At 41.5% G+C, this 23475-nt stretch overlaps 1 protein-coding gene across 2 annotated transcripts in view; it reads right to left on the bottom strand.

Moving 5' to 3' along the window:
- Meis1 (Meis homeobox 1) overlaps positions 1-23475 on the bottom strand; it is a 138079-nt gene that overhangs the window by 100865 nt on the left and 13739 nt on the right. For both annotated transcript variants that reach the window (XM_021210293.2, XM_021210294.2), the window contains exon 7: positions 6245-6356. In XM_021210293.2, coding sequence (XP_021065952.1) covers positions 6245-6356 — 112 coding nt within the window. The remainder of the gene's footprint in view (positions 1-6244; positions 6357-23475) is intronic.

The following is a 23475-nucleotide window of genomic DNA, read 5'->3' as shown; positions in this document are numbered from 1 at the left end:
AAAGGAAGGAAGGAAGGAAGGAAGGAAGGAAGGAAGGAAGGAAGGAAGGAAGGAAGGAAGGAAGAATGAATTATTAAGTGTTTCTTCATTTTCTAAGTTAAGAATATTTTGTTTTTAAAACCACTTGGATTTTTTTAAAAGATAACTGTTTCTAAACAAGCAGTATTAACTTAATGTTTTCATCTGAAAAATTGCAAACAGAGACCAGTTTCAGATTACAACCTAAACCTGAGTTGCTACAGCACTTTTTCAAATTAAAATATCTTCTGTGGCCTCAACCCCTCTCAAGTTGTCCATAGGAAAGAAATAAAGGAGGGAGGGTAACACTTAAGCCAAGCCATAATTGGAAGTATGTGAAAAATGAAGTGTCAGTTTGGTCAATAAAGGGCAAAGGTCAGGGGGAACGGCAGCCCCAACTCTGTGCGAAATGTGCTCATTAAGACATCCAATCAGAGGGCCCCTTCTCACCTATCCCTTTATTCACAGGACAGCTGACTGTTTCAAATGCGTGGCTTTGGGCTGTTATTACTTTTCTTCTTCATGTAAAAAGGCGAGCTGGTATATAAATACTTGCTCAGTCATCTGGAACACAATGTGGCCCTTCCCCTCCTCCCTCTCAGTCTCCCACCCCGTCTCCCACAACTCTGCCCGCTGGCCTCACTGCTCGAAACAAATGCCTAGAAATTCCCTGCAGTAATGCAGAGACCTGCCCTCTGCCTCTGTTGCCTGAACTCATACAAAAGCTGGCTGGAGGGGATGAGGGCAACGGGAGGCGTCACAACTATTGATACTGTACGTACGATACAGAAACGACACTGCTTGTCAGTTACGTCCTCTTTAAAGAGACACGGTGCTTTAGCTTTTGTGTTTTTCAGTGGCCCTGTTGTTGATTGGAGTCCTGCCCCTGAAGAAGTTTACAAGTAGGTTTTTTTAGTTTTGATTTTATTTATTTTTATTTTATGTAAATTGGTGATTTGACTGACTGTATGTCTGTGTGAGGGTGTCAGATCCCATGGAACAGGAGTGATAGACAGTTGTAAGCTGCCACATGGGTGCTGGGAATTGAACCTGGGTCCTCAGGAAGACCAGCCAGTGCTCTTAACCACTGAGCTATCTCTCCAGCCCCTCATATGTGGGTTTTAGAGTATCCAGTAATCATTGAACTCCTTTCCGGATGAATTGTTTCTCATCAAATTCCAGTCTCAAAATAATAGAAATGTACACACACACACACACACACACACACACACAGGGAACTATGATGAGCTTTAAATGGGAAATGTTCAGCAGGAGAATATTCTGCCTGTCTTCTATGCTCTTTCTCTAGATTCGGGAAGTCTTTGATGGCGGGAAGCGGTACAGGCTCTTAATACAGAATACAAATGAATCGTATCAATCACTGTGCTCCCTCTGGAACTCCACGGGCATTGCTCCTCTTAGAATATAAAGCTTACTCTCCAGCTCACCAACTCTACCCATTCCATGGCGGAGCTCAGCATCTGACCAGTACAGGCACAGGAGAAAGGTGACTGTATTGGCAACAGAAAGAGGTCTGTTAAACAGCCTGCTCTCCCACTCACAAGGCACATAAAGATACTGTATGGAATAGTACATGGCAGGAACTTAGGTTCTTAGGTCACACCAACAGTGTCGAGCCTCAATTCATTCACCAACCAAGATGTGACCTTTAGGTGACCTCTTAGCTTCTCTGTTCCCCCATGAACTAGTCCACATGATGAGGGAATGGAAAGACATGCCTACCTAACCAAAGGCCCTTGCATCCTGCGCTATTATGTTTATCACCAGCTAGGCAGCACTCTTGACTTTGGAGACATGTCCAAACTCATAATTCTGCCAATCATTACTAAAGCGGCTTGTGAGGCAGAATGGTTGCAGCAAGGGGTTTGGATCTAGTAGGAAGAGGCACTAGGTTGGCTTGGCGTTCTACTCCAAATCACTTCATACAATGGGGCTGTGCGCTCTTCGGCAGAACAACCATGCACAGAAAGATACAAAAGACCTATGAAAATGAACACCTGCCAGTGTACACTATCTACAAGCACACCACACAGAAGGGCTGAGGACCCCCATTCTAATGCACTTGCGCTACACTGCCCAGAGTAGGAGGCTGACTTTGACTATGACCTTCTTCTATATCTCCTCCACTTTCCATTTCTCCTGAAAAATGAGAAGCTAGCAAAGAGCCAAGGGGATAAAACAGAATTTACTCTAATGTCACTGGAAATTCTTTCAAGGAAGTTACAGAACAGACAAAAAAAAAAAAAAAAATCAATGTCATAGCAACAGCAACAGAATCCCCAGCCAAACAACAGACATGAAGCCCTCCCTTCTAAAAGCCAGTTTTAAGGGGTTTCGCTGTTGGAATCAATTTCCAGAAAGGGGTCATGAGTGTTAATATGAAATGAAAGCAGTGGACACAGGAAGAGGTGACATGATAAGTAATTTCAATATTGTTATGGTTTAAATATGAAGTGTCCCCTCAAAAGGTTCATGTATTAAAGGACTGGTTGTCAGCAGATGGGCATTTGAAAAGTGAATGAACATGAAGACTTAAACATCATCAATGGAGTGATCCGTTGACAGATCCACAGTTGGATGGATTATTGGGAAATGTGGCTTGGTTGGAGGAAGTAGGTCACAGGGCCATGTCCTATACCTTATTCTGTCCCTTGTCTTCCTGCCTCCTGTCTAGCATCAAGTGACACACTGCTACCCCACATGCCCCACCTCATCACACACACCCACACATGCTCAGACACAAGGGAGGTACAAGTGAGCCGAATTTTTTCAAGGTTCCAACCCTTGAAGAAGTGAGCCAAAATAAAATAAATCCTTCTTTAAGGCATTGTTTCAAGATGTTTTGACACAGCAATGGAAGTGCAACATGGACATATTGTGAAAATCATGAATTAACATTGAGTCCCTGAATCATAACATATTTGGTATCTTTATAATTATAGACCTTATCCATATTTTCTTTTGAATGCCTATACTTTGATTTATTTACTTATCCTTATGCAAAATTCATCTTAAAATTATTTCATTGATTATAAGTTATTAAGGTGAAAAAGACGAGGAGTTAGAGAATTGCCAAAATTGCCGGACTTCTAAGAAAGTTATTGTACTTTCTGAATGTATCAAGAAGTTAAGATTTTTCTAGATGACTTACTTTCTTGAAGATTCAAAAATACAGGACTCATAGGAAATGTACATAGGTGTTTAGTACCTACAAGACTATTTAACAGACTGACAAAACTTAAGGGACTTTTTATATGTCTGTCTGTCTGTCTGTCTGTCTATCTACCCATTTATTTATTTTGTTTCACAGTTACCCTAATGAACTGATAAAAAAAAAAAAAAAACTAACATTAAGTCCAATTCAAATAATGTAGTGAAGAAAGTTTTGAAATGTGTCCTGCTCCTGCCTGTGAGGGAAACACCTCTTTGGGAATGTTCTTGACAGATTTAGTTATTTCTTTCTATTGGGTATGCATGAGGGCATATTTATGGATTTATAAATCTTTTGAAGAGGGCTGTTATTTATCCAGTTGACTAAAATGGACTCAAACTGTGTAAATAACTGTTTAGGACACGTATGATGAGCCAAATGCTGCCACTGCTTCCACTCCCGTGCCTGCCGGAAGAGGCAGAAAGGGAAAACATGCAGATGCCACTGTGCACAGTTAATCCTGATGCTGCACAAAAGCTCAGCTCCACAGGTCTCAGGGATAAGAAAACAGGTTTAGGAGGGTCCTGGTTAGCATGGAAATGCCCGCACACGAGTTGTGTTAGCAACACTTTCAGGCGGCTTTCTGCATTCAACAGGAATAACCTCATGGTGCCACAGAAAAGCCACCAGAAAAGCCAGGAAGACTAAAGGTACGCCTCCTCTTCCTGCTGCTAATTTAGCAGGAGACAGGGCTCAGCACTCCTCAGAACTCCTCGCTCTCGGTGTGGTGCGGGTAATCAGCTTTGGATCTTTGGTGGACAGGCGAGGGAAAGGGTGGGATGAGAAGAAACTTAACATGCAGGAAGTTTGCGGCAGGTTGGTCTGTACCTCACAGGGACCTCCACACATCCTGAACCTTATCTGTCTCGTATTGACGTCTTCTACTTTGTCTGGCACCAGGGTGGACTTTAGTAGCTTTTTGAAATTTTAAATTTTATTTTTATTTATATGTTTGTGTATGTGCTAGCTCATCTGTATGTGTACAGTACTCAAGGAAGCCAGAAAAGGGTGTCGGGTTCCCTGGAACCAGAGATACAGGAGGTTTAATACAGCTGTTTAATATGGGTGCTGGGAATGGAGCCCAGGTCTTCTGCAAGGGCATCAGTGCTCTTAACCACATGAGCCATGTCGCCAAGCCCAGGTTGTTTTCAAGATGATTCAGGCAAGATCATTCAAAGGAGATCCTTGAAACAGCAGGAGTAGAAAGCCAGTCACATACAGGGTGTGCGGCTCCTGAAGGTATGTGCTCACCACTGGCTGTGCTCATCACTGGTCCAATGAAAGAAACAAGCAAACTTCTAATTTCTGGCCCCAGCTATGGGCAGAGGGGGCAGGGGATAATGCTGGAGCTTTGTTCTTCAAAAGCCTCTGATTGGGTTTGGGAAAGCTTGTACATTCCAGTCCTAAATTCTCCCACTCTTTCTCAGTCTATGAGCTTTTCCACCCTGGGTAAACGATCTGCCTTAGATGATATGTGTCTTTTAAAAGCAAGAAACGAAAGCAAAAATGAAGCAAACAAAACACTAGGCTGTGACCCCTGTAGCAGCTCCCGGCTGTAGGAAAAAGAATTTAGATTGCATTCACCCCTTTTGGAGAACTCACAGTGGAACGTGGAATTGTTCAGACAGAAAGTGCTGACGCTACCCTCACTCTGAACAGCGATGCTGTAACACATACAGGCCCACGTGGAAGAGGAAAAGAAAGGCCTCTTGGATTTATGCTGCATATCATTTCCCAGTAAAAGTCAGAGGTCAAAGGTTACCTGCTGCTACCTCAGCTCTAGGCTGCCTCACTATTCCAGGCTCCATTTTTACTAGGCTTCTACTCCTGATGAAGTCAGCAAAAAAAAAAAAAAAAAATTGAACAATAAAATGTCTCCAGTGCTCAATTTGCAGAAGTTATTTCTGAGGCTAGGGGAACACCACACATATGCCTTTAAAAACAAACAAACAAATGAACAAAAACCCCTGCTCCTGGTTTCCAATCAATCATGCTAAATCCATAGTAGAGTATGCAGTTCTAATTGGTGTCTCCCAATTAAGTTACAAGACCAAATTCCTTTCTTGCTGAATAACACTCTAGTAAAAAAAATGATCAAAATCAAATTTTAAAGTTGCACCTACTGTGGACTCAGGGGCAACTTTCATAGTCAGATGCAAACTTTTTAACTTTAATTTCATTAATTGCACACCAAAATCCTTAGGAGCAAGGGCCTCCTCCAAAACCTTTACAGTCTCCTTGTTGCTGAAGATCACTGTGATATTTAAGCCTTATTTCTCACTAGTTATCATAGAACATGTATGTCCATGAGCGCCCCCTGTGTAGACACAAGCATGCTTCCAAAGAGTGACTCAAAGTAAGCGGCTTCCCTCCCGTGTCTCATCGGGCTTTGCAATGAAGCTACACAACAAAGAGAGTCAAATAAATCAAACCAGAAAAAAAATGGCCCCAGCGCAGAGGGACATCTACCATAGGTTGTCAAACTGCCTTCTAAGAATTACCCCCAACACCACGCATGCTCTACTTTGGGGAATGCTGGGATCAAACTCAGGGACACTCACACGCAAGGCAAACCCTCTACCACTGAGGTAGGTGGCCCGCTCTTCCTAAGAATCTTAAGATGATGTTTATTTGGACTTTCTAAAAATCTTTAGACAGTTTTTATTTGGACTCTTCATGGAAGTTTCTTCCTGGTCCCTGGAGAAGGCCCAAGGATGCCACAGCAGGGTACCAGTACTATGCTATCTGTGCATATTTGAATTCCTCCTTTATTTCTCTAATCTCGCCTCAGTTGATTATTGAAGGTGACCAGGTGACAGGCAACTGGCATGGCCCTGAAGAATGGGCCAGAGACAGAACAAGATGAACAGATTCTCCCAGTATGTGGGATTTATGCTGTCAGAGAAGCTCTATGAATAATAACTGACTTTCTGACATTTTTTTCAACCCTTGACCACAAAGCAAGAGGCAAGGGAGAATGAGAACCTCTCCTACCTTGCTCACTGCTGTTATCCCCACTGTGTGAAGTGTGGCCACCGCTGGAAGGGCCCGGGGTTCCTCCTGAACGAGTGGATGCCGTGTCATCATGGTCTCTATTCCAAGAGGGCTGTGGGGCACAAATGAGACAACTGAGTCAAAGCCATCTGTAGACAGGGTGTGATCCCATTAGACAAGGACAAACTGAGGAGGGCTGCAGGGACACCATGCCATAATTCCCAATCTCCAAAACTGGTCCTAGCTCAGGGCTACATAGGTATGTTGAAAAACTGCCAATTTCAGATTCCAGATTATAATAGTCAGTCTATAAGTAATTGAATGCTTCATTAACAAGGAAACTATTTCAGCCAAAGGGGGCATTGCTATCCCCTGAGTCTAACTACACCTTAACCCTCTCCTACACTAAAAATGCCAAAGGGGAGTACTAGTCTCTAACACTGTGCTCTCCGAGGCCTCTGCTTCATTCTAGGAGACAAATCTGTCGGGGCTTTCAAGATGTCACAATCTGACCTGGTCCATAATAGCTAGTGTGTCAGCTGTTTGCCTGATGGTACACCACAAATGGACCGGGCACAGAGACAAAAAAGAAAAGCTAACAATAGATTCGCATGGACTGTGTACACTCAGCCCCATGCCGAGCCTCCTTGTACTACTGAACAGAAAACAGATGTTGCTTCTTATCACTGGGTGCATTTGAAAGTAACATTCCGATTGGCTGTGAATTCAATTCTTAGAGAAAACAATCATGGTGATACTTCTTCCAAATCTCTCTTTATCACCAGAAAAGACTTGAATGAGCTTTTAGTATTTGCTTTCAAAACCAGCCTCATGAGTCACTGGTCATTCCTCACAGTAGGAGTGATGCAGGATAGAAAGCTGCCTCTTGGCTGGGAAGTGATGTTTGTCTTCAAGATTACTAGTGGAAAAGCAAGATGATCTTATGTGTAAAATATGTCTACATCATTTCAGTTATAGACAGTCATGGTTCATGACTCTGTTGTAGTAAAGTTTACTGACCCGTCCACAAATGGAATATGCCTAGCAGAATTACTGCTCTTTGTTTATTTCTTGAAAAGCAGTTACCCATCCCAGAGACAATGAGAAGAGCTGAGAAGGGCAAACAATTCAGACATCCAGAGCCAAGAAAACGAAGATCTTACCCACAAGGCCTGCTGCACGGGAACCCCAAGAGAGACCTAGTGTTCCTCCAACGGACACCTCACTCCACCCTTGAAGGCCTGAGGACTGCTGCCACCCTCCAAATGGAACCAAGCCACAGAGCACATCACTTGTGTGTTTAGGTCACCCAGTGTACATATTCTCAAAAACAGTGCTAATTGATGTGTGGATTCAATCATTGAGAGATATGTGAACTGTGAGAGGAGAACCGTGGTTTTTTTGCAGACACACATTTTAAAGCATCCCAGAAGAATGCTGTAAGATGCAATCTGGAACACATGCTCAGAATGCAAACAGTTAATGCATAAATTTTCAGTTTGTACAACTGCAGCTCTAAAAGGGGGACTTGTTTATTCAGAGCTCTGCAGAGAGAATGGTACAGCACCCAGGGGACAGACAATGCCAGGCACAAAACCCTGGTGCCTCGACATGTAAAAGGATGTTTTTCTGTGTGCTACAAATCCCACTTGAAAATATAATTAGAAGGAGAAAATGGCAAACTATTGCATTAACTGTAATTGAACAAAAGACCAGCAAGGCGTGTGGGAGGCTGCAGGAGCCCGTGGGAGTTTCAGGATGCAGGAGATCCAGCAAGTGACGTCTCCTGGGCACTCTCATTTTCTTTATGTTGTCCCTCACCACTATTGTTGACTGGTGATCTGACTTGTAATTAATAGAAAGGCTAGCAATAACAAGCTAAAATACAGAGCCACAGCCTAACCTCATCAGAAACACGGTGGTTAATCTGATTAAGAGCAGGACCCCAAAAAGGTGACTTAGAACCAGGGTATCATTCCATGTCAGGCAGGAAACTGCCCTCCTTTCTGCCACAACAGACCTGATATACTCACTATCTTTTAATGAGCTCCGCTGATTTATTCAGTTCGGCTCCACTCCCTCCCCCACTTCTCTACTGTGCAGGATGTAGATTAATTCAATGCTTAATTGTTTAGTAAATTCAATTTTCCACATTCTATTCTGCATAGCTTTAGCTAAGGTTCTTAAATCTTCAGCAGTGAGCCCTGAGCTCAGTGTTTGTGGTCTGTGCCCACCTTTTTCATTACCGTTTTTCTTCATCCACCACTTAATTCACCATGAAAAGATTTTCCTTGCTGGAAATTCTGATTCCGCTATGATCTGTGAGGCATTCCGATTCATTGCATTTTCATTGTGTTGGGTCTTAGATGCGGGCTCCTCTTTTCTCACAGCTATGGCCACATTATACAGGCATTCATGCAAGAAGTGTTGGATTCCACCTCAGTTTATCCAAATTTCGTGCAACCTATATGTTTAAATTTGTGTGTTCGCCAAAAGGTGCCCATATTTTCCAGCTAGTATCATTCTTCTGAGAGCCTTCCTCTTCCAGGAGGCCTGTGAATACTGAGCACAGCACCTTGCAATGAAGTCTAACTTTTGTGGCCCTTCCTTGAATTAGCATCGTGTATTAGCATTTCAAGAATGGTGTAGTCACATGAAACTGAGCATCAGAAGAAATCCACAGGGTTACCAAAACAGAACGAGAATTGTGCTTACTTCAGTTCATTAAGCAAGATTAAAGTCGAAGTACCAGAATCAGCTCATGAACGCTTCCAATATAAATATGTAAGAGAGCCCTAATCAGAAATAACTCCCCCAAAAGCCATCTACCAGGGAGTTTTAGTTATAACACATGTCTCTGACTATATGTGGTCTCACCAAACAGCATCATCATTTTGGAATTAAAATATGTGCATGTGATTAAGTATATAAATCTGTGAAGTTGTGAGTTGCTTGGGGCCACTTAGAAAGTGAGGCTGACAGAATAAAATCAACGGTGTGTTCAGTTAGATGCACGGCGAATCTTAGTCATGACCCTAAATTAAGTCTCAAAGAAGCTTCTTGTCTTCGGTGTCTATAATTTCAGAATGAGAAATGGCTATATTGTCATCTGTGAGAAAGCCACTAAGACAAAGGCCCTAACCTGAAGTCCAATTACCACCTATGGAATATGTCAGGGGCAGAGGGGCATCTGTTCTGTTAATTCATATGTTTATGTACATACTTATTTGCATATTTTTCCTACAGGGTTGGGGGGATGTCTGTAACTGTCCATCAGATCTCAAGGGAGCATGTGACTCTAAAAGTATAAGAATCATTAGTGTAGGAGAGATGTACAGGCCCAGACACAAAGCTAGAGAGAAGGCTTCTGATCTCACTAAGGCTCCACTTGCAGGATGGCACTGTGGTATCCTCCAAACAGGGCTTGACTGTCATAGGTGGGAAGAGGCAGCTGAAACTGGCCCTCTAACAGAAGCTCCTCCCGGTTAATGTGTAAATATTATATGTTGCATATAAAATAACCCCATTTCTGCTTCTAATTCTAGGGCCTCAAAAAGAGCAATTTAAAATATTTGAAACAAGCAATAGTTTTCACCTTCTTTCCTTGCCTTAGCAGCTTAAAGGCTTCTGGTTTTTGTTTGTTTGTTGTTGTTTTGTTTTTCTTTTACTTCTTAAGAATGAAGAAAAAAACTCGTTTGGTTTGTTTTCTTTTCAGTGTTTTAGTTCTGGTACTTCCCATTAAAAGAGGGTTGTGCACGCATCTGGTAGTGGGCAAACATGACCTCTCCTGCCTATAGGCCATGTCAGGACAAGGACAGTAACTCATTCTGCCCAAACTGCTTTTAAGACCTTGGCACAACCCACAGCTAAAGCTGAGGGGACTAGCTAGAATCATAGTTTCTGACTTTGCCAGCCCTATCTCAACAGACCGTGCATTAAAACACACTGGCTCTTCCCATCTCTGCCTTAGACTTTGAGATATTTTGAGGCCTCTTCCTACCTTGGACATTTTCCTTGGACAACTCCTTTCACTAGTGTAAAGTGAATTAGCACAGATATAGACTAGGCTTGTATCTATGGATTTCTTCTCTGCTCTTCTGACTTATATGAACAACAGTGTGATCAGCCACCTCTGTGCGAAGATGCTTCACTCAACAAGTCCAAGGCTATAACCTCTTTCCCCAAAGCCGCCTTCCTAGTCATTGTTTTGCTTCTTTGTTTAAAGACAGTCTCACTGGATGGCCTGGAGCTCATTGTGTAGACCATGATGGCCTCAAGCTTACAGCAATTCTCCTGCCTCCACCTCCTGAGTGCTAACGCTGCAGGTGTGCAGCAGCTTGGTTTATTCTGTTTCATTCTCCATCCTAATTTATATCATACCATCCTCCATGGTAAAACCTCAGTAACCATCTGTGCCCCCCCTCCCCCCTTTCCATAATTATGAGAGTCATCATGCTTTATCCACTTTTACCACTAAAGAATGGTCACACAAATCTCCCCAGCTTAGGAAGAACTGAGTTTCACTAAAGCTTGAGCCCCATGAAGGCAGGAATGGTACTGTTTTTCTCACCACTAGGTTCTGAGTATCAAGCATAGCCCTGTGATGGTGCTTATGAAATGATGCGGAGTGAACTGTTCCCTACTGCCTATGGAGTACAGTCTGAGTTCATTAGCCTGATTCACGAAGCCTGCGGAGCCTCTCTGGGGGCCATTCTTCTCCTTGTTGCTTGTATTCTCACAAACCCTGCCACGTGTGATCACTCCAAACCTAATCCCTTCCTCCTCCGTCCACGATGGCCTGCCCTGCCCTGTAAGACCCAGACACTAGTTCTTCCTTGGTATTTAAGCCTTCTCTGATACATCTGTGCTGTCCCTGGATGGAGCGCTTCTCTCTGGAGCACTCAGACAGCCTCATCTCACCTGGCACATTCCCTACCTTGTTGCTTTGTGGTCTTCTGCTGTGCCCATCTACAATTCTCTGCAATGAATACTTCAGAACACGTCATATTCATCTTTGGTTTCCCATCCTAGGAAATGTTTTTATGATAACACGCACAAATGATTTTAAAGTTATCTTCTGCATGTGTCTGTCTGTCTGACTGCCTGGCTGGCTGGCTGTGTCTCTTTGTGAGCATGAGCACTTGAGAGCAGGTGCCCATGGAGGTGTTAGATCCCCTGGAGCTGGAGTTATAGGCAATTGTGAGCTGCACAACACGGATTCTGGAAACCAAACTCTGGTTCTCTGCAAAAGCACCGCACTTAACTTCTGAACCGTCTCTCCAGCCCCACAAATACGTTTTTGAGCAAATGAATAGATTAATAAATAGACAGGGATCTCTACCTGATCATGCCTGACATTGTGAGTGTTTATCTTCGACATTACAAGACAACCACAGATATTTGAAGAATCTAAATATGTCTCAAATACTTACATCTATTGTAAAAATATATTAATATCTAGTTGTAGCATATCACAGAAAGAGAAGGAAGGTAGGAAGGATACAGAATTAGACAAATCATAAAACCTTGTAAACTACTTACATAGTTTTAGACAGGTCACAATTTCTCTTACCTTAATGACTTTATATGTAAAACTGAATTTTACAAAATGTCCCTCCCCGGAACAGTTGCAAGGAAGAAAGGTGCCAGGAGGAGGGTTAACGAAGGACAAGGGAAGGAATGGAGTAAATATGACTACGATGGCATACATGTATGAAAATTTTTTTTTAAAAAACACTTAAAAAAACACCTTAAACCAGTGCACCATGCAGCTATAACATAGACATGTTGCAAACCTGCAGGAAATACTCACTAAGTGACAGCACTACAGGTCTAACAGGAAAGTTAGAAACATCCCCACACACAGGTGTATCCCCTCCACCCCCTCCACCCCACCCTCTCCCCCGTCAACCCGACACAAGCAAGAGTCATCTGGGAGGAGGGAGCCTCGATGAGAAAATGCCTCCATCGGATTGGCCTTTAAGCAAGTCTATGGAGCATTTTCTTAATTAATGACAGATGTGAGAGGGCCCAGTCAATTGTGGAGAGAGCGATACACCTGAGGAGGTGGCCCTAGAGTTTGCAGGAAACCAAGATGAGCAAGCCATAAAGCAAGTCATCCAGCAAGCTGTGTTTCTCCATGATCTCTGCTTCCGTTCCTGTTTCCAGTCTCCTGCCTTGAGTTTCTGGCTTGGCTTCCTCTGATGATGCCCTGTGTCATGCAACTGTAAACTTTATAAACCCTTTCCTTCTCCATGTTGCTTTTGGGCATGCTATTTATCAAGCAACAGAGAAACAAACTGAGCTAGGCCATGTCTCAGCTGGTCCGTACCCAGAGAATGCAAACGGATCTTCCTTTCACCTCAGAATGACATTATTTCACAGTGGTATGCTTGTTCCCACCCTATCAAGTTTAATTTGATATCTAATGTTACAAATTACTTTATAGTATTCAAAATAATGTGATGTTTCCTCTCAGCTTATCACTCGTATCAGAATGATGTTAAAATCTTCTTTTCTAAACTAAAATTAAACCTTTATTTTTTTTTTTTAACTGAAAAACAATAGAGACAACTATTCCCTCCTGGACTTTCTCAAAAATGGTGGAGAAATGAGTCCTGATATTGATAGAGAAGAGGTCTTCTGGCTGTTATGGGAAGTCAATGGAACAAGTCGGGTTCAAAGTTGAAAGGTCATTTACACCTGACAGCAGGTACTCACTGGGGACAGATGAGTGCTCTCAAACCACCAGGGCTCTCTAACAAAGAATCTCTAATGACTTGGAAGACCTGACACCGTTGAAGTCTGACAAAGGGCAGAGACTGAGACTTCCCAATCCAGACAATCCTGGTCCACATCACACACGTACTCACATACCTGATGGTCATATGCACATCACATCTCCATGCCTTCACATGCCATGCACACCTGCACACACACATCACATAGCCATTATCATAGAGGATGGAGCTGCCAAATGGCACCACCCCACCACACCAGGAGAGCCAGAGCTAATCAACCCCAGTTCTCTACTTTCTGCCTCCAAGGTATCTTTCTTAGATCCTCACAAGCACATGGTATCTGCCAATATATTTCTTGAGAAACCCTATATCTAAAAATACCATTCAAGGAAAAAGGCCAGAAGGAAGCAAATGCCGAGAAACTGGTAGGAAGGAGGAGCCAAGGGAATCACTTCAGTGGGAAACAGAATCCTATTTACCAGTGTGGACTTGAAACTGGGGAATGAGGGCTGTGGAGATGTTCCTAGGTGTGACCATAGACTGGCTCTCTCACTGCTCTCCTTGCAGGCCCCATTTGCATCTGCTTTGGAGCCAAGACTCACTGTCAATCACTAAGTCCATTGAGCCACTGTTTATCAGACACCTGCATTTGGTAGAGATGAGGAAAGGATGTTCTTCTAAGTCTACACCTTCTCAACTTAAAATACAGATAATTAAGAAAAACATTAAATTCATTATAGGCATTGAAAAAGACTCCTGGAACTCATTAAACAAAACTCAGCTAAGCAAAGGAAGTTCAGGCTGGCAGTACGCTTTGCTTTGCTTTGCTTTGTTTTGTTTTGTTTTGTTTTGTGTTTGTTTGCTTGTTTTGATGGAGTAAATCTGTGTCTCCCCCACTTTATGTTTTTAGTTGTTTTTCAATGTCAGAAGCATTCAAAACATGAATACTTGGATATAAGCAAAAGCTGTGGAGTGAGGGTCCACCTTAAAGTGTCTTAGGGAGGGGCTGGAGAGACGGCCCTACAGTTAGGAGCGCTGATGTCTTTTGACCTGGCTTGATTCCCAGCACCCATATAGAGGGTCACAACCTTGTGTGGCTCCAGTTGCAGGGCACCTGATATCTTCTTCTAACCTCTGCAGATCTGTATGCATGTGGTACATAAACAAGCATACACACAAAACACCAATGCACTTAAAAGTAATAATAAAGCTTAAAATATTAGAACAGTTTTCAGAAATGATTTAAACATTAAACAGGGCACTTGAGATTAAACATTTCCAGGCCCACATCTCCCACTGAAGGATAACAAAGTATGGGAAGCAATTGCTGGTGACAGAAGGTTTGCTTTATCTTCCTTTACTTCATTTCACTTTATTTGTGTGTGTGTGTGTGTGTGTGTGTGTGTGTGTGTGTGTGTGTGTGTGATGCATATGCCTACTTACCTACTTGTGCAGCGCACAACTACAATGCCCCCAGAGGTCAGATGAGAGCATTGCAAGCCCCGGAGTTGGCTTTAGTGGCAGTTGTAAGCAGGGGTGTTGTTGGTCATCTGGGTGGCAAGTGTTCTTACCCATCAACTGCTGGCTTTTTAAAAGTGTCTCCTGGGCATGCTCGATCCTACTGTCTTCACCAACTCATTGGTCTCTTCTCAGTTTCCTCTCTTCCTTCACCTTGCTCCCTGACCTTCTCCAAATCTGTAGGTTTGCACAGTTCTTTGTTTTTGAGACAAGGTCCTTCACTGTCCAGGCACTTACTCTGTAGACCAGACTACACTTGACCTCACAGAGATACACCTGCTGAGTGCTGAGATCAAAGGACTTCGTCACCACACATGGCTAGGATCGTACTGTGTTCCTATTTAAGACTGTAATAAAATGGGCTTTTACTTCACTACTAGAGGCCCAAGGGTTAATTTTGAAGACTAGGGCAGAAGGTAAATCTGTGGTAAGGCAATGGAAGTCCAGCATCCTCTCTCAGGGTCTGTGGCTGTCACCAACCATCACACTTCCTCTGCTCACAGTCCAGACACATATCTGGTTGGCTATCTAGTCATTCATTCCTTAGGCACAACACCCACTACCCTGGTGCTGGCTGGTATCTTCATACATAATACAAGTATGAAACCTTGATGACTAAGCAACTTTATATGCATGCATTTACATTGTGTATATATTATTTGTTATTGTATGTATGATGATATGTCGCCAAAGCAGGTAATTTGTGGAAATAAAGACAGCATCTGTTGAACTGAATTCTAGATTTCCCAGTTCACATATACCACAAATAAGTTCTACAAATGATAATTTTTCCAAACACTGAATCCCCTAACTCTGTGTAATGAGGCATGTAGAGGAGGAAGAATTTTTGTGCTTTTTTTTTTAAACCTTTGGTGAAAATTCTCCAAGGAGTTATTTCATCTATAAATAAAAAGTTTTCTATCAGGTGACTGCATGAGTTACAAGAATCATTGAAGCCCAGGTCCACAAAGGAACATGTGTACACACACCTGTGCACACATGACAGCATATATCTATCATGTGCATAAGCATAAGGTAAAAAGCATAGAGTGATTTTAAATGTTATAAGTTATAGCCCAATGGTATTTAAAGCAGCTTGGCCATCAGGCAAGACATTTAAGTCTACTAACTCTTATATACATCACCTAGTCTCACACAAATGTCCATGCTTCATTCTCTTCTCAATAAGTGGGATCTGTGACCATGGCATGTAGGAGGAACAGTGAGGGGGAAGCTCAGATCCAGCATCTGTCCCAAAACTTCTTAAAACCCTTCTTCCCCACATCTGGCACCTTCTAGGTCTCTACTCCAAAATTCTTGGGACGATGAATGTACATGGTTGAGAATTTAAAGATGAACCATGCAAAGCAAAAATGTATAAATGTAAAAGGACGGCCAGAATGTTCCAAAAGCATTCCTGATGAATCCATACAGCACTGACAGGATCTCTGCAGCTTTTCTATTTTGAGAATCAGCATTAACATCATTCCGCAAAGACCTCCCTGTGGCCCCAGACGATAACAGGTTTCCAAAAGGGGTACATTCAACAAGTTACAAGACAAACGAATACTCACAGCTAAAGGGCAGTTGACAAGTATTGACAACCAGTTTTACCCAAATCTCAAAAGTGGCATAAAGAATAGATAAGTAATTTACAGAAGGTTCAAGTTCACCAAATGTTCAAATTCTACTAAGCAGGCTGCTGGAGGGGGGACCACAAGCAGTGACCAGAGAGTCTCCTAGTGGGTGTGTCTATGCCAGGGACAATGGACTGTGTCTGTAGTCCCAGCAACAGGGCAAGCTGAGCCCAGTAGTTCAAAGCCAGCATGGGCAACATACTGACAAGCTATCTCAAAAGTAAGTAAGTAAATAAATAAATAAATAAATAAATGAATAAATAAATCTTTCCTTTTCTTTGCTGCTTTGGAAATCATACCTTGGAACGTTAGTTCACAGCATTTAACCTTTGAGTGAAACAAACAAATGAAGCTCTAATCCAACCAGTACCCCTGTATTTGCAAATATTTATTTCTAAATACTTCAAGCCACTCTCTGCATCTGATAGCTTTCTACTGAAATTTGTGTTGTCTTTATATTATTTCTGTTCAGCAGCAGGGAAGATTCTATAGCTAAATGCCAGCACACAGTGTTATAAAGTCCCTTGCATGAGGCTGTTTGTGTGCCAGTGTTTTATTATCTATTTGAAATGATGCTAGTCCTTCAAAGAAATTAAGATTAAACTCAAAGGTGTCTTCTATGAAACAACCACAAACCACAAACTTCCTAAGCAAGCATTCTACCAGCAAGAGCACCCAATGATGCTTAAAATAGTGCATCCTTAGCACACATTATAAACAACTGCATGAACACAGCACACTCACTAAGCACAGGATTCATCCAGTACTGTCAGCCAGGTTGCATCATAAGAGTGAGTTTTCAGTGGTTTGCTACAACATTTCAGAAAGTTTGAGGATCAAATAACTCTCTCTCTCTCTCTCTCTCTCTCTCTCTCTCTCTCTCTCTCTCTCTCTCTCTCTCTCTCTCCCTGTTTCTCTATATGCCCCTTCTGTCTCTGTTTCTATCTCTATTTCTCTCAAGAACCTCACTACGTAGCTGGCCTATCATTCTGTAGATCAGGCTGACGTCAAACTCACAGAGCTCTGCCTGCCTCTGCCTCCCATTTCTGGTGTGCATCACTACACCCAGCTGCTTTGATGCATTTTGTTCTGTTCTGTTTTGTTTTGTGTTGTGTTGTGGTTTGGGTTGGGTTTTTGTTTGTGGTTTGTTTGGTTTGTTTTTTTGACAGCATCTTATTGGCCTCAAACTCCCAGTCCTCTTGCCTCATGTGGCATTGAGTGCTGAGATTACAGGAGTGTGGCACGCTCAGTCTCTTTCTATTCCATGTTTGTTAGCAGAATAATAGTGACCTACTTAAAAGTAACAATTATATTTTTCTTGAAGTCCTATAATTATAAAATTTTCTATAAAACAATACCTGTGTCAAACAGTACCCATCTCTTTTTGTCAAGTCAATTGATGTTTTTGAAAGATGAGCAGAGTGTAATTAAAAAGAAAGCACATGGTTTGATGGAGTGCTTAGGGGCACTGTTTGACACAGTTCTCCTGGCACTCCTTGGTTCCTGCTCATTCGTTCTCATGGTGAGTGGTGAGTGGAGTTTGCCCATTCTCTATTTCAGAAGCCATGGGAGAGGCTCACCAAGGTGAAGTGACATCACCTCTCAACCAAAGTCCACATTCAAATTCGTGTGCTCTGTCCCTAGACTGCATTTGGGGTGGGGGCAGGGAGGGAGATTACCAACTGCCCAAGAGAGTGTAAAAGTTAGCAGACTTGATTGCTTTTTCTCAAGTGTTTCCCAAGTTTTACCAGGTCTACTTTTATACTTCCATGCAAGAAATAACCCCGATCCTGATGGGAGGAAGAAAAAGCAAGTTACTTTACAGTCTTGTTTTCTCCTCCCATCTTGGAAACTTTCACTTACCATTGATGCTCATGAGGGTTATAATAAAATCGCATCTAACTTCCTTACACATTTGCTGAAGCATTTCAACCAAACTTGATTCTGTTGTTTCCAAGAATTTGCAAATTTTTAAGCTTCCTGGCAGTGTTAAATTTGGAGATGGGACGGGGAGATTTATTCACCATTTTCCATGATTCGTGTCAGATATGGTCTTCAGAGAGACTCTTCTCAAAGCTGCCTGAAGTTGATCTTGAGTTTCTGTTTCCCAGGATGCCCAGCTTCTCTATATTCAAGCACTTAGCTTAGAGGTCAATGAAAACGAGTGTGGGCCCCAGGGCAGGGTGACAACCCTGGAGGCCCCTTGTTAAAACTTTCTAGTCATGGAGGGCTGGAGAGATTGCTCAGTGGTTAAAAGCACTGGCTGCTCTTCCAGAGGACCAGGGTTCAATTCCTAGTACCTACATGGTAGCTTGCAGCTGTCTGTAACTCCTGTTCCAGGGGATCTCACAGCCTCACACAGACATACATGCAGTCCAAACACCAACTTACGTAAAACAAAAATAAGTAAATAAATAAATCTTTTAGTCACTTAGAAAGCCAGGCATCAGTCATATCCTGGGCTGACAAGACCTTGGGCTTTTTCTCACTGTTTGAAGTATGTAAGTATCAAGTAAATGGCAAGTGAGGGAAAGCTATATAATTGACACTCACTGTTAGGGTGGCAAGCAAACCTTCAGAGAGCCCCAGTAATGGAGTAAAGAACAATGTACCTAGTGGGAAGGGCACAGGAACTTCGAAAATCAAAGTAAGCTGGGACCAAGTCCCAATTCCAGATCTAAATGTTTATAATAAACTCACTCAGATGCAGACTGGAGCTGGATTGGAATAACGATTAGAATAAAAATATTTGATCATCAACAAAACACTTGATGAGCATAGAACATTGATCATTAGTAGGACACACCTTTTCGAACAACCAACTACAGGACAGGACCTTAAATGTTTTTTGACCATGCTATTATTTAACACAACTTATAAAAATCCTCTGATGTGGCAAATTCATAGGCCAAGCCATCACGTAAGCAGCTGCTATGAAGACTTCATGACCAGTATTTCTCAGAAGTTTTCAGCATGGGCTAGGGGCAGAGAAGACACTGAAAAAAAAAGGAAGCTTGCTGGGTCTACTCCTCAATTGCTTTCTAATTAATTTATGGGTAAGTACAGTTCAAAATGTAAAGTTCCTAATTTTTCTTTATTAGAAACTATGGCCAAGAAAAATCACTATAACTAAAATGAAGATGGCCACCCTGCGTGAAGACACATACCTTTAACCTCGGCATTAAAAAAGCAAAGGCAGGTGGACCTCTTTGAACAAGACTGAGGCCAAACAGGTCTATTTCTGTGGTTCTTAGCCCGTGGGTTGCGACCCCTTTGGAGGTCACGCATCCGATATCCTGCATATCAGATACATTACTATTCATAACAGCAAAAATTACAGTTACAAAGCAGCATAAAAATAATTTTCTGGATGGGGGTCCTTATAACATGGGGAATGTATTAAAGGACAGCAGCATTAGGAAGGTTGAGAACCACTGGTCCATATTTTAAGCTAAAGGTCAGCCAGGGCTGTATAGTAAGACCCTGTCCCCAAACCAATCAAAGAACAGCAACAAAGCTGAAGCTGGTCTCATGGAAAGGTACGACCCTGTGAAAGAGGACAATATGCATTCCCTATTACCCACTTAAGGAGAAATGCCACCCATGCCTTATGAGGAAAAACTTTATACCTTTGGTAGAACCATAGGGTAATTCCTTTAAACCTGGCAAACAATAGAATATGAATAAGTGACCCATCTACTGACATGCTCAAGACTGAATGGCAAAGTGGCTAATCAGAAGACTCAGCAGTGACAATCTTAAACAAAGGTACTATTCAATGACCAGCTACCCCAAATCTCAACCCTAAAATTCTCTTCAGCAAGGGACTAAAGATAATTCCATAAGTGACATAGCTCATAACGTCTAAACCATTTGATGCTATTTTTAGTTTAATCTCTAAATTGCTAGTATTTGTGATTAATAAAGATTTAAGATACCATGTCTGAGTTTTATCCTATGGAGAGCACTGGGTTTTTTTGTTTGTTTGTTTGTTTGTCTTAGCTTCCTGGAGAGTAATTTCAGCAGTGCAATAAGCAGAAAGAAGGCTACCTTTAAAAAAACATCCAAGGGAGCTTAGGAGCTACTTTGCTTTGACTTGACATCGGAGAAATCATTAGCCCACCTCCCAGCTGGATCTCTCTTTTGAGGCCTTGCAGACAAACACTTCATCTCATGTAAATAGTGCAAGTATGCCTTAGAATATCAGACATTGTATACCATTCAGTTTGGAATTAACTTTTCAAACCACTAAGGAATAACTTCTGAATAACAGAAAACACTACAGGTCACAGCTAATTATAGCTTACCTATCAAATTAAGTTAATGTTAGGGAACACATCCAACAGCTGTGGAGTTTTAAGAGGTAATTTATTGTTAAGGAAGGGCGTACTCTCCCATTTCTGGATCTTTTAAGAGAAGAGAAGCATTCTGTAAGCTGAGATGACATAAGAAAACAGAGTTTACATCGAACTGCTCCGTCCTTTGTCCCTTGACAGCTGTGTCAATTTCTCCATAGATTTCATTTTCCAGAGTTTCATAATAGCCATTAAAAAAAAAAAAAAAAAACACTTCACTTTAAAGTGTTTCTGTGGGACATAATGGGAATGTAAATTCAGAATACAATGCAAATCATGGAGATCTGGGACCAAATCTAGACCATTAGTTAAGAATACAGTCACCAAAACTAGCCATCTGGGTAGAAGAGGAAGGAAGACACATCCGGTATACTAATCTGTTCACCTGGGGCTGGTGAGATGGCTCAGTGGGTAAGAGCACCCGGCTGCTCTTCCAAAGGTCCAGAGTTCAAATCCCAGCAACCACATGGTGGCTCAAAACCACCTGTAACAAGATCTGATGCCCTCTTCTGGAGTGTCTGAAGACAGCTACAATGTACTTACATATAATAAATAAATAAATTAAAAAAAAAAAAATCTGTTCACCTAGTATTGGCAGCCTCAGAGGAGGTAACCAAGACTGAGAGTGTACAGCTTTTCACCTAACTATAGAGCAAATGCTAAAAGGGCTCCATGGTTTTAGTCCCTGTCTACTCTTATTCTAGACGGACAGTGACCATCTTCCCTGGAGATAATCCCATGTGTGGCTAACAAACCACAAGGCAGTGCAGGTTCCGATCTCAGACAGGTAAGTTTTTCAAAACAAGGAAAAACTAAAGTGATCCAGAAGAGAAATCACTGCAGCTCTTTTCCACTACAACAGTCCCCAGCCAGGCATTGCAGGCAGTGGTGTGCAGAGGGAAAGCCTGCAGGACTGGGCGCCCATAAGCCACAGTGCCCTCAAGGTCACCTTGTGCTGCCCAGCTCTGATGCAACAGTTGCTATACATCGATTTTAGGGTAATGCCAAGATCACTGAAAATGGTACTGTCATAAATTCTAAATGACTCAGAATACCCTCTGCTTAAACCATTTGTAAAGTGGAAGGCTGTATGCTGTGTGGAATGGAAAACAGCACAGCTCTAAAGTTTGATCAATCTTATTAAACTATAAAAACACTGCGGTTGTCTCTAAAGTTATACTTTGCACACATACACATTGTGACAGTGCCTGATATCTGTAGAAGAACAGATTATCATTTAGGATTGTCAAAGAGTTGACATACTGCACAGACAAGTCCCTCACTTGAACATAAATCTATGAACTGTGTGTCCTGAAGTGCTAATGAATCGATATTTGAAACATATTTCTGGGAATTATAAATAATACAAAATTTATTTTTATGTTATTTATTCTCTTTTAGTTTATTTCTATACATGGCTGAGTATGTCATGCAAAGAACACAAAGGCCCTGTTTCATAGCTTCAGAAAATCCCATGACCTAATTCTGGCTATAATTTGTATTTGACTATGTCTAACTTATGCTAACAATAAACAACAGGAATCTAACTGAATATGTCTAGATATAAGTAGTTTTTCATAGGGGAATATACACTTTATAGTGTGCTATTGTCAATTTTAGGAACTCTGAAACAAGTGAAAAACATAATTTCAGAACATTTGTACAATCATAATTCCCTTTAATAAGAGTGTATTTTCTAGATGAAGAGACACTGTCCAAGACAGCCCAGTAAAGCATTACCAACTACATTAATTCTGTGCACTTGGGTGTATTTAACTGATTGAAATTAGATTCTAGTGACAAATACCTAAACAAATGTATTCTCATTTATTTTACAAAGTATACTTTATGCCATTTATTTAAAATGTCACATTTGTAAGTGTGGAAAAAATCTAGCAATTGCTCCATATAGGTGTATTTCCTAGAGAGGCTGTTTAAGAGTTTACAAAGATTCCCTCATTTCCGTAATTCTGAAAGCATCGCATGTTAATCTGAGAGTATGGGATAGATGGTCATTTATCTTGCATATTTCATAAAGGTCCACTTTCTTTCATTTCTGCAGATTATCTTTTTTTTTTTTTTTTTTTTTTTTTTTTTTTTTTTTTTTGGCTGAATTGTTGGTTTTCAGAAATATGGTAGCCCTGACTATCCTGGAACTTTCTCTGTAGACCAGGCTGGCCTCAAACTCAGAGATCTGCCTGTCTCTGCCTCTCTAGTGAACTGAAGGCATGTTTCTCTACCACCGAGATTGTCTGCACACATGTTAGAGTCACATACCATTGTTAAGGATAGCAAAAATGTCAAACTTTTACTGCATTTCAAAAGTCAAATAGCCTTATTATTAAAAATTGAACTGGAAGAATATGTGTTATATGTTTTGAGATTTTTACATTTTTATTTTATGTTAAAAAATATCTTTCTGTGGTTTGGGGAATTAAACCTAAGGCTTCACACGTGTTTAGGCAAGCACTGTACTATTGAGCCACACTCCATCTCCTAGTCCCTAACTTTCTTTTATTTTTAAGATTTATTTAATTTATATATATATATAAGTATTTTGGCTACATGTATTTCTGTACACCATGTGCATGCCTGATACCCACATAGGTCAACAAAGGAGGGCATTGGATCCCCTGGAACTGGAGTTATAGATGGTTCTGAACCATCCTGTGGATTCTGTGAATCAAACCCAGCCAGGTCTTCTCAAAGAACAACAATTGCTCTTAACCACTAAGCCATCTCTCCAGTGCCAGAGACCTAACTTTAAACAAACACCACATCTGGATATTTTCAGCTGAGCAAGAACAGCAAGCCTCCTGTAATTTATAGTTCTGTTTTATTCAGGATTTTCGGAACCCTTTGACATCTATACGACGGCCACATAAACGTGCCATATGCAGAACACTCTCATATCTTTTATTTGTAAAGGAGTAGTTTCATAATTGTATTTAATCTGAAATATCAACTTTTTTACCATAGAA

The sequence above is a fragment of the Mus pahari genome, chromosome 13, assembly GCF_900095145.1.
Source record: "Mus pahari chromosome 13, PAHARI_EIJ_v1.1, whole genome shotgun sequence".
NCBI classification, from domain to species: domain Eukaryota; kingdom Metazoa; phylum Chordata; class Mammalia; order Rodentia; family Muridae; genus Mus; species Mus pahari.
The sequence above is the reverse complement of the archived record's forward strand: the minus strand, read 5'-3'. Positions and strand labels throughout refer to the sequence as shown.